This window comes from Falco biarmicus, chromosome 7 (assembly GCF_023638135.1).
Source record: "Falco biarmicus isolate bFalBia1 chromosome 7, bFalBia1.pri, whole genome shotgun sequence".
NCBI classification, from domain to species: Eukaryota; Metazoa; Chordata; class Aves; order Falconiformes; family Falconidae; genus Falco; species Falco biarmicus.
The window spans coordinates 30,360,818-30,375,140 of NC_079294.1; the positions used below are offsets into that span (position 1 = coordinate 30,360,818).

The 14,323-nt window shown below is 39.3% G+C and overlaps 1 protein-coding gene across 1 annotated transcript in view; it reads right to left on the reverse strand.

Annotated features, from left to right (window-relative positions):
- Nucleotides 1–313: 313 nt before the first annotated feature.
- Nucleotides 314–14,323, reverse strand: part of TTC7B (tetratricopeptide repeat domain 7B) — a 144,519-nt gene continuing 130,509 nt past the window's right edge. The window contains exon 20 of the mRNA XM_056346639.1: nucleotides 314–1,315. Coding sequence (XP_056202614.1) covers nucleotides 1,094–1,315 — 222 coding nt within the window. The 3' untranslated portion in view covers nucleotides 314–1,093. The remainder of the gene's footprint in view (nucleotides 1,316–14,323) is intronic.

Genomic DNA, 14,323 nt, shown 5'->3' on the forward strand with positions numbered 1-14,323 from the left:
TAACATGCTCCTCCCAAGCACTACCAAGGTATATGTAAAGTCCACGTATTATGTAGAGGCAGAGTAATCTGGCTTCATCAAGAGCTGGAGTGAAAAGAATAAAAAAGTGTGAACATTTAAGGAAACCTGAAATCTAAGTTAACAATACCATTAGCGAAGAGTATAGCAGCCTCTTTTCTCTAGACTGGCCTCAGGGCATCTAATTCTGGTGTCATTAATCTTCAAGCCCAGCCCGCCACAGGCCCCAGATTATAAAAATGCATTCACAAGCCACCTATTTCCCCCTGGGTTCTTAACCAGGACACAGGAGAGGTTCCATTTAAAAATCATTTTATTATTAACATAATCTTCCCATTTAGCCAAGTGTGGGTCATGTATAAGGAATGTCAGTAAATATTCCATTTGAGGCTTCTTTTTACATATTTCCATTGATAAATAAACTCTGAATTCACATAAAAAAGTTAAACTTAAATAACTAATATATTTTTTTGTAACAGGCATACATTGGTAAAATATAAATATTCTTGTACTCAGCCTTTGCTCTAAATAGAGATAACAGTTAGCCACACATCACAGTTATTAACAACTAAAACCAAGAACTCAACTGATTTTCTGGCCTGGACTAAAATAGAGATGGAAACAGAAAATTCACATTTTGACTTTGGGCCAAAAGAGGTTGAGAGGCAGGAAGAGAACGGTTTTATTAACAGCCTTGTTAAAAATAGTCTGCTCTGCCACTGAATTTTAACTTATTCTACATTTGGTAGTTGATTCCATTATAATTTTATGTAACAATCAAGTATCACTAACAAAATATGGCACATCATCCATGAACAATGTAATGATGTTTTAAAACTACCGGGGCAAAAATGTAGGCGATATGAGTGATTTGGTTCTGGCTAGCCGTTTTGTCCTCTCAGTCTAACATTAATATATTGCATCACATCACTGTTTTGGCCACTTTCCCACAACAGACTGGTGTTTGTTACCTGCAGCGCTAAAGTTTTGCAAACTAACCAGTTACCAGGCAGCCAGATACACTGGGTTTCCTCACCCAGAAGTCAGACCAGAATCGGCTGATCGAGATGCCCTCTCAAAGGACTCTGGGGATGATGGTAAAAGGGACCACAGGACTGCTGGCTTCCAGCTCCAGTGCTGTCAGAAAGCATTCAGTGGCAGCATCATCATTGCCTTGAGCCTGCAGCACCTCTCCCAGGCCGTTCCAGACCTCATGGGCCGTGGAGTTCACCTGGACGGCATCTCTGAGAATCTTCTCTGCCAAGCTATAGCGCCCGAGCTGGTGAAGTATCAGAGCCTGCAAGAAAACAAAGGAAAAATGGTTGAGGTTGGCCAGCAGGACTTTCCTGAAGCTCAAATGGTATGCTGCAACAGTGAAATAAGCATAGGTAGCTCTTGGGTTCAAAGTGTTACAGACTATATAATAGGTTTTTGTTTGTGTTTTCTTTTTTTCTTTAAAAAAAAATAATAAAAGAAACAACCTGAAGCAGGACTGGAGCAAAGATCGTAAGGACCTGAGCTTTTGTGGCAAGATCCCACATCTAATGTCCTGCTAAGGCGTGTGCCCTGAAGTGTTTGTATCCTACCTGCACACCTCAGCACCCAGCTCATGTCTTATAGCATCTGAGATCATACACGTGGCACCATCCGCTCTCTGGGATGGCAGTAACAGAACCAAGTTCAGCCCAATGGGCAACAGCCACAGTATCTGACTCAATCTGTGGAACAGGAAGCATGCTGGGACTAATACTGCACCAGTAGTGCGTGTAAGGGTCCAGCAGGCAGAGAACTTCCTCAAGAGATTCCTAGACAGAGATTCTTCATCCTCTTCTGTGGGATGGGATAAAAATCAATACCACACAACCCAAGAGGATGTCCAAACCCACTAGGATACGGGCTGAATGAGGCGGTGGAAATCTCCATCCATCACATTCAGCTATGTTACTGTAACAGAAAAGTCATGGAATGATGCAGTAAGAGTGCTTTATTCCAGGATTATAATAATCCTAACAATGTTACGCATTTTTTCCTTGTGATTCTGTATTACAAAAGGCATATGGACCACAAACCTTTGTTTCCCAGAGAGGTGTCCTGATTACATGCTTATGGATTCTCTGTGACTTCTCCCCTCCCAGCCCCCACTCCTTGGACCATGGATTCTTTTATTTCTCCTGTACCTCTGTCCCTCAAATCCTTATCAGCCTAAGTGCTGGTGACTAGAAAGTACTAAAATTCTATGCAAACCCTGAATTATCCACCATACGTTTCTGGAATTCTGCCCACGAGGCTGACTTTCAGCATGGGCAGACTGCTAACTCCATCCTACAGTGTGACAGAGCAGACCATGCTCTGAAGAACGATATAAAGAACTCTGTATAGTATTGGCAAGTAAATAAATAAATGCAATAAAGGCTAATTTCTATCAGCCTAGCAGATGTTCTCACATAAAGGTGCTAGAGGGCTTTTCTGGTTTTGTTTTTTTGGAGCTGTCAAGTGAGTCAGCATTTCCACAGCAAGTGAACAGTACTTCCAATCAAAAAATCAGATAACTCTCAGGGTTGGTGTTTTTTCCCTGCAGGAAAGTGATTGTCAGTGACTGGTAGGTATCAGATGTGAAACTACAAAAAAAGAAGCAAGGAGGTGGAATATATAAAGGTGGTGTGGCTGCATGTACCTAGCCTTAGTAAAATTAAAGTGTTCTTCATTTTCAAGACAAGTTTCTCTGATTTTCAAAAATCTTCCTTTTTTATTTGAAGATTTGTATATTACATACTAATTAACATGTGAGTTCTTTGAATATTGATAATACTTTTTTTTCCTAAATATGTCAGAGTATTTTCCCCACTTGCTAAGGACACAAGCTGCTCTTTTCAAGGCCAAAGGAAACAACCAGATTTTGCAGATGTAAGCCTGTTGATGGGAACAGAAACATGTTATGTCACATCTGCCCTATTCTGTATGGAAAAAAGCGTGGCTGAGATTTTCCAGGTGATAGAACTAGGGCAAATACGAGCTGTTTGCCTGCTGTTATTCTTTTCAAAGAATTTAAGCTATTTAGCACTGGTGAAGGACCTGCTCTTGCACGGGCAATGAGGTCACATCCTGTACCCTCACGTTTTGAGGGCACAGCTTTTTAGAGGGAGAGTCTCCCAAAAGTCAGTCTGTCACGGGTGTCTCAGGCTGGGATGGTATGAGGAATCCTGCCTTGGGTAGCAGCACTGGGAGAATGAGCTTTGATTCCAAAGAAGCAATGTGGAGATAATGAGACTTGTTTCACACAGAGCATCAAAAGGTCAGTGACATTTGGTCACTACAGATGTAGGCAGAGCTTGAACAAGTGATCTAGAGAAAGAAGACATAATACTCTGATTCGTTAGTTCTCTCAGAATAATGGTCAGATATCATATATTGTGAGTGTCCAGTTTGTAGATCTTCCTGGATTACTTTTAAAATTCCAAGGCACAGAACACTTCATATCATTCATGGTCCTTGTTTGACTTAGCCCTGTCAAGCATTACACTGCAGATCCCAGGGAGAAGGAGCAGGCCTGCCTATCTCGCAGCAACATCCTTCAGTGACTTCACACCATCACTCATCCAAGCAAACTGACCTCCAGATTACCAGCTGTCAGCATATGCTTGTTCTCTGCACCAAACCCTTCAGGAACAAAACTCAAAACCCAAACCACTAAAACAAGAAAACCCTAAAAAAATTCTCAAACCAAAACTCCTCTAAGACTTCCCAGAAATCAATACAAATTATCCTAGTCCTTCACGGTGTATTTTCCTTTGCTTCCTAACTGGAAACAAAATCTCGAAGCTACCAGTTCTGGCCTTTACCTATTTAGCAGCAAATGTACAGACAACATTTATCTGCAGAATAATCTTACGCCTCTTGCTTTATGGCTGGAGATGGGATTGAACAACCCATCGACTCTGCAGAAACACAGAGGGGTACCTAAGTGACATATGGCTCGCACCTTCAGACTTGGCATCTTAGTTTAAAACCTAAGCAGAATGCCTTCTCCCTATATCCTCTTTATAAACAGGCACATATACTTTTAAAAAAATAAATATGATAGGAATTCTGGAATGTGAATAAGTTAGAAAAACTGCTATATAATAATTTCAGTAAATAATAAGAAATGTAAGTAGGAAAACACCCATTCTACAAAAGAGGATGAAAACAGTAAGCTCCTAAGGAATTACAAAAATCTAGGCAACCTGTTTGTTCTTTGTACATTTTTGTGTGCTGCAGCACTTGACAGGTGTTTAAAACAACTGCTGGCACCCTGCTAGGAGAAAGCAGGATCTTTCCTGCTATCGCACCTCTTTCCCATGAAAGACAAATAAATTTATGACATTTGCTTCTAACACAGATATTAAAGCTTCTGATGTGTGTGGGCTTCTTCATTTTGCAGCTCAGTACAAATTTTGTTTATTATTTTCGCCTGTGTTTGGTCTGCTGAGAATTCTGGGGTTCTTTTAGGGTTGTTCTTGGTTTTTTTTCTGGCAAACCACTCATCTTCCCTAAGTGTGTTAAGGCTTCCAGCTTCTGTGTGTTCAGGATTTTATTATGTTTTAAACTCTCTAAGTAAATCTTACTTTTCTTCCAGCCAGTTCTACATTGTAGAGATTGTGTTTGTAACTCAAAAAACTCCAAGAGAAAACTCTAATCAGAAGTGGCACACAGGTGGAAAGGGAAGGGAATCTCTGAAGAAACAAGAGACCTTTTTGTGTCATCATCACAAGAAGTGAAAGCAGTGCTTCATGCCTCCAATTCCTTGATATTTATACCAGCCACTTTGAATAATCCACAATACTCATGGAGACCCTGCAGGGGCTGGCTTCCTCAAAAAGAGCATCACTGTGCACTGCCTGTGACAGGGAGCACTGTAGTCACTACAAACAAGTGATGTGAAGCTTGCGTAGAACGAACAGAACAAAACCCTCTAGGAATTAATAAAAAACAGGAGGGGAAAGTGCTTCCAACTTTCTTCTCTGCCACAGGTTATTTTCAAGATCTTGCCAATTCTATCCCCATCCAGTCTGGAGGCATGGGCTCCCTCTAGGTGGTCAATGATTTCACACATTTTCTCCCTCAATCATCACCCTCATGCCCCACATACAAAACTGCTGTTCTTTGTTTATTTCACCAAAGCATCTGTCCAAGGATTGTTTTTATACTGCTCAGCCAAACAGGGCCCTACCCCTGACTGAAGGCCCTTGGCACTGTTGTCAGAACAGAAGTAATTTGTTATTTATTCCTCAGTATCTCCTAGGCACCTACACAAATACAGCCCGGAAAAATACCTACTGAGTCTGAATAGGCAGGAATATCTTAATGTACCATCCAAAACATTTGGCTGAATAACTTTCATTTATACTTACCTTGCATGCGTTAAGGAATGGGAATTTTAACTTCTGTATTTTGTATATTCTCTTGGGACTAATCATGTTTAGTGTTTTAATTAATGACACATCACAAGAATTATGAAAGCGGTGATACAAGTAGCTAAGAAAAAGTTAAGAGGATATAGAAGGCAACAGGCTGATCATGAGAACTAGGATAACAGAAATATGCCAAAAGTCAGTAAAACAAAGTGGAAAATAACACAACGGTAACACAATAATTCTGCAGCATGGTAGAAGCCTGTCAACCAAGCAGCGTGGGAGAAGGACTCGGATATATCCCGCAACCACAGGACGACAGTGTGAAAAGGTGCCAGTGTGAAAGGGGAAAACTCAACTGACATCAGGAGAGGTTTCCAGTAGAGAGTAGGAGAGCAGAGACGTTAGCAGCTGTGCCTCCTTGTCCACCTTGTGCAGTCGCTTCTATTCAACAAAGGTCATTCAAACTGCTACAGGCACCAAAAATGATTATAGACACAATCAATAAAGATCTTCATTTACAGGAGGAGACTAACAGACTTGGTTTGTTTAACCTAGCAAATCAAAAGCTGAGAGGAGATGAAGGCTATAAAAACAGTAGAGAGAACAGAACAGAGAAAAACTATTTTAGAGAATAATGTTGGCACAAGAATACATGTGTATAAATTGGCTGTGAGTAAGTTTACCAAAAAAAGGTGAAAACATTCCTGGCAATTGGAGCAGAGGGATTTTGGAACAGCCTTCTATTTGCAGTAGCAGGGCACAAAATAGTGTTAAGACTGAGTCCTACAGGAAAAGCTCACACGCTCTGATGGTTATGAGGAGACTTGTCCAGGGGGCCTGGGGAGCTTCCACTACTCCTGTTGCAGTATCAGGTGCCCTCTCAACTGTATTAAGAGGAGAGTGACAACATTTTCATGCCTATAGGATATTGCTACTCAATGCTTCTGTTGTAATGATTCCTTGGGTTACACTGAAGAAGTAGGTGCAGAGAAGTGTCCAACCAATGAATACAAAGATTAAAAACCAAAATTATGGTTGATATACAGCCTATTTCTGAAAGAAGAAAACTAGCATGACAAAGTTAATGGATTCTGAAATCTTTCAATCCATGAGGCCTTTTTTAAAAAAAGTAAACAAACAACTAACCCCACACCATATTCACAGTCTTTTGGGCACAGAAAAATGCATAACAAAACTTTCAAATGCACGTCAGACAAGATGTTTAATCAGCATTCACTTCAACAGGATGTGAATCCTTACTCCACCTAGTTAACTTTCAGTATGTCACCTGTCTGTATCCGAGATAAACAAGATACCTGTAAAATTTGGTCTATGTTGGTGGCACAATAAAAGCAATAATTACAATTAATACCTTCTTCAATAAGCCAGAATTATATTTTGATATATATTGCACATGTCAAAATTATACTTTGGCATAGTTATATTTTCCCTTGAGTTCAAGTTCAACATATTAAGGTTATTTTTCATTTAGCTAAATGTAAGCATTTTTAAAAGGAAAACCATTCAACTGAATTCTCATTTCCAAATGCAGCTTTACACAGTCTCCAAGTAAAACCTCTGGTTAGCAAAGGCATCGTTATTTATTAATAAAATGTTATCACTCAAGAATCTGAACAACTTGATACAAAAATCAATTGTATAATGCTGTAATTGCTTAAACAAGCATGTAGTGTAGTCTTCACTGCAAAGGCATCTTTTTTTCTGCAAATAGGCTTTCTCTCTTTGCAAATTATTCTGTCATAATGATTAACTAAACAGTCAATGAAAAACAGACACCTAGTAAAATAAACACAGGACACAAATGGAAAACTACTTAAAATAGCTAATTTCTAATTCTGAAAACATGATTAAAACTAGCCATTTACAGGAGTCTGGTAAAGTCACTTTTTAAATTTGCTTTTAGGCAAATGAGAAGCTAACATTCAAATTTTTTCCATGGAACTAACTTTTTTAAAATTAAAAGCTGTAATTATCACCCATCATATGTCTCACCAAACCAGACCTTTACAATAAAGTGCAAAACAAGATTTGCGGTAACTGCAAAAAAAAAAAAAAAAGGTAACACCATAAAGATCACTGTGGTTTCTTCAATGTGACTAAAAATTTCTGCTCAAGACAGCTAGAGTTTTCTTAAAGTTTAACTGTCTGACTACTTCTCCACTCCTCTTGGAAAATAAACAGTTCTCAATTTCAACAGGAGTACCACTTGTGATTTTTACTTTTATTCATTTGATATCAAGAGGAACTATTTCATTTTCTCTAAGAAAAACATAGACTATAGGCAGGAGATGTTCTCAAAAGCAATGAAATTCATTTCAAAGTGAAAAAAATATAATGGGAACTTTGACCATGAGTCCATTTGCACCTTTGTCTTCTTCAGAGAGAATGCTGAACTCAGCCCTGAACTCTCTCCTGACTAAAACTGGTAATTGGGAGAAATGGAGAGTACCAGAAGAAATGTTGCTGAACCACATGCAAAAAAGCACCAGAGATGCTTACGATGTTTAAGAATTGCAGCCTGTTGACCTGCAAAAGACTCAGTTATAGAGATTTGAGTTCTACCAGATCAGACCTACTAGGAAAAAATTAACATCTATGTGACTTGTTTGCTAAAGAGCTTCTAAATTTGTATGATGCAGACCTTATTTAGCTAAAAATTATCCCTCAGAGCTAAAAGTTTCCCTTGCAAAAACAACAGCTATAAGAAAACATTGTAAGCATATGAAAATACAAAATGGACCGATTTTGCTTTTAATGATGAGAGCAGGGAGACAGAACAACAGTGGAACCTGTTGTACCTGCCTGCTTCACTGACGACCTGCTAAGCCCAGTAAGCTAGCAGCTGTAAATGTACAATTAGATACAGAGCTATACAGATGTGGAAAATGATGATTTAAAACTTACAATAAAAGGCCTAAAGAACGCACTACATCCAACTCTCCAGTAATTTTCCCAGTTCACTGTTTTATTTCTTTTAACAGGTCCCGGTCTGCCTAAGAGAGATTCAACTTTCAATTGTGGTATGCAGAAACACATGATAGAAACATCCCATCTTATCTAAAAAACTTGAAAATTGAGGATTATGACCATAAACAGTTACAAAATTTAATATGCCACGTATGCATTGCAAATTCATATGCACTGTAATTTTAGCATCACAAAACTGCCCCTTGTTACATGCTGCTTTTTCAGCCTATTTTGCATGTGTTAAGGTGGCTGCTATTTTCAAACAAATCTATCAAACTTGAAGGTTTACCAGAGACTTGACAGTGTTATGCTATAATAATGAATCAGAAGAAGTGTTAGTGAGGCAAAATGAGAAGAATTTGTCATGATATATGGAAAAATAAGTAAAATGCTGCAGCTGATATTTCCCATCCGCTGTGATAAAAATACACATTTTAATGTATTCTATAATCAATATTTTACACTTATGTAGAGTGAAATAGCACATTATTTATATACTGTGCTCTCCTATTTTCCCCTTAGCTGATGAATTTGTGCTGAAACATGCCCATCTAATGGAAGTATGACTTTGCACAAGAAATCATTTATTAACTCCTTCTTTTGAAGGTGTATACCAAGAACAGTTGCATATTTAGTCATTGTAAGTAACTATTTTCTGCAAGTGCGAAAAAATTGTGACATGGTGCATCAGTTTGAAATAAGCCATTCCATCAGAAAAATGATGAGTAAACATAGTTCTGTCTGCAATGACAGACACAGATGCATTTTAATGCAGGGATTATGAAGGGTGCCCATCTTACAAGGTTTAAAAACAACTGGATTGACCACCAACGATTACAAGATTATTTTCCATAAAATAATTGAATGTATTTTTTTTTTAATTGGAAAGTAAAATGCGACATATATATAATTTGTTTCCAAAACTCCTTAGCTTTTTTCCTCTAAAAATGCAATTCTTTTGAATAACAAAAAGCGTTTCTTCAAATATGCTCAAAATAAACCTTCCTAGCAGCTCAGTATGGTTGTTTTTTTTTTTAAATGACAACCAGCTAGTAACACTGCAGCTCATCACTCACTAAACCAAAGCAAAGCAACTGAAGAACAAGTATGAACCTGTGCCTGCAGCCAACAGTTTTGTTCCTTGCCTGTCCCAAAACATGGCCTGTACTACGTGTCCCCTCCTGCCCTGTCCCCCTCACTTGCCCTCCTGGACCCCAGCACCCAGAACGCTGTGCCACCGCTGCAGCAACTTTGCTATTTCTTTACCCTTCCCCCAGTGCCAACACACCCCCTAAGGTATCCGATTGCTTCCCCTTCTGCAAAACACTTGTTGCTAGGAGAAAACCTACTGCTTGGCAACAGATTTTTAAAACAACTTTGGCTTTGTTACTCACTGAACTTTAGATTGCCAGCATGAAATAACGAACGTGCATGGTTGTTAGTGCATCTGTGTATTTATAACCCCCTTGAAAACATCTGACCCCTTCCAACGGGGATGTGCTTGCCTTTTAGTTCCTTACTGTTCACAGCCCATAATGCAGAAAATTTCAAAACTGAAGTTTGTTTTTTAAAATTCCTCATCATAGCCTTCCACCAAAATGGAAGCTCTTGGGGGACTTCATTGCCTGTTGAGACAACGTGATCTTGCGATAGCCTCCTGGAATTTTGATTTACACTTTATGGGAACATCCTATCAGCTTATAAAAACACAGCATGACTGCCACAATATATTGCGAGAAATCGACTATAGCAAACATACTGGAAACAAATAAAACGCCTTACTGATAGAGTGAAACCATTAGTGACTCCAGAGATTATCTAACTTTTTATCACCATCTGAAAATTATACTGAGGGTCTTATTTCATATGCTTTATCTACATGCACGGTAAAACCACAACAGTTCTCCCTTCAGAAGTCGGATGGCTACAGCTCTGGCAAGTACTGCATCACTACTGGCACCAGGGAATAGTTACGTACAATCCCAGTCCTCAGATTATGGCCCGTCCTGAATTTGCAGTTCTTGTCACCTGGTGCAGATGTTTTACACCTCCTCCCAGCTGTGACACCATGACGTGACACTGAAGTGTAAGTGATTCATCTCTCAACCACCTCCCTCCATCCCGAAACTCAGCAGCCATGTATCTTTCCCTCCCCTCCCTCCCAGCACTGAAACCACATCAGTGTCTTCTCTCCTGTCCCACAAACAAGAAAAGATAATTTCCGAGATGTACAGCATCCTTCAAGTACATATACACGTGCGCTGAAAACCAGTGCTGGAGATCACGGCTACAGACAGCGCTGCTTATGAAATGGGCCCACAGTAATTTCCTTAATTGAGTATATTGTCATTCATACACTCACCCCTTTTCCCCTATGCAGACATTTTACAGATGCAAGCGCATGACCTAACTACAGTATGTTCACTACTGAAATCCTACCATTTTACCAGTCTAATCTGTGGCTGTATTTCAATATTGCCTGGTTTCAAAAGCAACGCCAGGTTTACTACTGCATCATTATGCTACCTACGGAGACTCCTAGGTACTGCTTGTTACTGATGCCATTATTTCCCAGGTTTGAGTCAAAGGGTCAGAAATAGAGAAAATTGTATTTTTGTTATTTGAGACTTAGGACCAATATAAAAGTGTTTTCAATACCCCAAAGAGGAAAAAAAAAACCAAATCCTCCAAAATGCAGAATACACTAGAGAAACAGAAAACCTCTGACCAAAATTCTTGAAAGAAGAAGCCTCCAAGTCAGCCCACTGAGTCAATATTCAAGCATTTGAGTAAAAGCTGGGTTTTTCACAAGAACTGTGGATACTGGGAATTCAGTGTCCTTAATCCACTGCCTAAAGACTAGATTTCAATTTAGAACATCTCAAGGTTCCTGGTTTTGAAAGCTTGTACTCAATGCAAAGTTATCATAATGTCAAGAAATTCATGTTCTTTTGTCCATCACTCAACTGCTGACAGGATCAAAGAATAAACAATAAGAAACAGCAAGCAACAACTTTTTAAGAAGCTGTTTTTCGTTAATGACTTCTTTTCTATAAAATCACAATGAACATACTGGTAGTGTGTGGATCCTGGAAATAGTAATTAGGAAAATTTATCAAATGTTGTAATGAAGAAATCAATCTGAGTCAGGGGAATAGCTTGTGTATCAAAAAGAAAAATCAGAGTTGCAGATCCAGCACTAGGTTCTGTGGTTAAAATTTGAAATTACTAGAACCGTCAGAGGTCAAATCACTTACTTCGGAGATCTTTAGCTAGATTGTCACTGTACTGAAAGTTAGCACTTGTAGTCTAGACTCATACACACTCAAGGCTACAGAAACTAGCCCTTCCTTGTCTGAACTTCTGAGACTATGGAAAAGGAATCAGAAGTGAATGATGCTGTTCTGAAGTATCTTTTCTGCATTTATCACGTGCGTTACTCTCATATATTCTGACAAATGCTGCATTAAACATTCAGAGTCAGAACTGCAGTATAATATAAAAGATGACCAGTCCTATCATTATTAAAATAAAACAGAAACTCAAAGATTAAAGCACATTATTCACATTTTTATTCCTTTTGCCCTTAGCCAAAGAGACTTTTGCATGTAGAAGTACATACATACATACGTTCTAACTATGGCTAATGTCACTGTTTCAAAAGTGCTATGACACAGCAGCACATACTACACTGGCATTGCAGTAGCCTCTAAGAAAAAGAGGTTATTTTTAATATAACATTAATAAATATGGTTTTAGAGCATCCTCAGGAAATGGCCCATTTCCTCCCCGCCAAAGCTGACATAAACTGCCATCTGCTCCTCAGGCTCCATGCACTACAATGGGAAGAGCCGTCTTCATGGCAGTCTGCAAAAACCTCGCGGCATGAAAGGGAACGCATCTCCTTTCTCCCCCCCACCAGATTCTTAAATGAAAGGCAGAAGCTGTATGTAGACTGCTAACCTGTCAGTCTGACAGGACAACTGCCAGCAGATCCCTCTTTAAGGGAAGGCTATTTTCAGTGTGAAGGGAAGGCACACACCCTCCCATCTGCGCACCATCAGGCAGAGCAGCAGAGCCAAGCCTCAACCATTGGCTAAGAACGGGCTTTTAGCACTTGCAGAAAAATAAAACAAAACATTTATATACTGACTTACCTCTCACAAAACCTGAAAAAGTCGAATATACTGAAAACTAAGGAAAAAAAGCTTTGTACATTTAAAGAGAGAAATCCAAGCAGTGGTATTTTGGAAAAAAAAAAATTAAACGCACTAAAAATAACATTAATGTACCTTAACACATCAGCTTTTGGTAATACTAATCTGGAAGCAAACAGATAAATATCATTATCACCTACCTTTTATAATCCAACTCCACAGAAGCCCATCAGGTTGACTCACAGCTATCTTTTTGTGGATCATTGTAATTTTTTTACTTAAAACTTGCCAAAAAATAAGGTTATTTTCCTTTTAATTAACACCAGCTCAGAAGAGCCCTCTTAAGTCATTCATTTTGCTCCTCTGTTGTTACAGACAACCTTAGCACAGTATTTCTTGTTCCACAGTGTTTAGACTGTAAGTTTTATGAATCCACTCCAAATCGTCTTCCCAAACTACTCCCTAGCCAGTTTGCTTTCATTTGTTCCAGTGCCAATGTCACCTAGCCTTATTTTGATTATGCATGTTCCTCTCATGTTTACAAGGAGCATAAATTATTACTGAAGTCCCCTACTCCTCCCAGGGAGTGCTCCAGAGACTTTCCAGTGCAGTCACCTCGGTGCTCACCGTGTATAAGGACAACACTGATGTGAAGTTACAGGCCAGTTTTGTCACCCAGCCACTTGAGATTTACAAGAGAGTCACTAGCCAGCCTAGGAGGAAACCCCACATGAAACCAATGCTTTAGTTCACACGGAGGGAACGCTTGCCCTGTTGGCCAGTCTCAACTGGTTTTACTGGGTATGGCAGTCTCTGTATTTTGGGGACATGAAGCAGCCAGTGGAGCATGAAAAACACCACCTTCCATAAGGAAGGAGAAATCTGTAGACTTACGAAATTAACGGTGAGACTACACTCTTGAAAAGATGGTGACATTGATAACTGGGACAACATGAAGCCTTGTGTTGGGCTTGACTAACTCATGAACAATGAAGATGTAGCTCTTGCAGAACAACAGAGATGCAGCTTAGATCAACTAGTACCTCAGCTCTTTGTTCTCCCCAGTCATTTCCATACTCAGTGTTGCTCTTGCGTTTTATATTTGTGAGTCATCGTATTTCTTTTTCTGAAGGGTCTCCAACTCTCACTTTTAATCAAACTGATGCCTTTTTCCTGCAACTGCTCTTCCCAAGCAGAGGTAGTATACTAACTATGCTACAATCTCTGTTAACTTAGGTTTCACTAAATATTACTGGACTAACGACTTGTTATTTCATCTGCTAGGTCTTCCAGAATTCTGGCCAACTCCTCTATACTCTTCCACCAGCAAGTACTTGCCACCATTTCTGTACTTTCATTTCCACTACTAATTTTACTTTTGCCATCCATGATAAATATCACAGTCCTGTGAAAGATTGAGGCAAAAGACGAGTTTAATGCAGTTATGGACTGTTTATAAATGGTTACCCATCACTGCACTGATTGACACAGCATGTTAAATCATATGCTGTGGTTGGTTTATGGCTTTTGAAATCCATTTTCCAAACTGTATAATAAATTAGGGCACAAGGTTAGAATCTGCAGAGAAAATGTAATTCCAAATGCTTTTTCGCCCCCAGTCCTTTCCTTCGGTTAACTATTGTCAGCTGACAGGCAGCTGCTTCCCAGAGTGTCAGAATCTTTCCATTTGAGCCACTTTTCTAGTTCACTGGAGCACAGTTGGCAGGAAGAACAGAAGAATGGCAGAAGAGGCACTCCCACACAAAG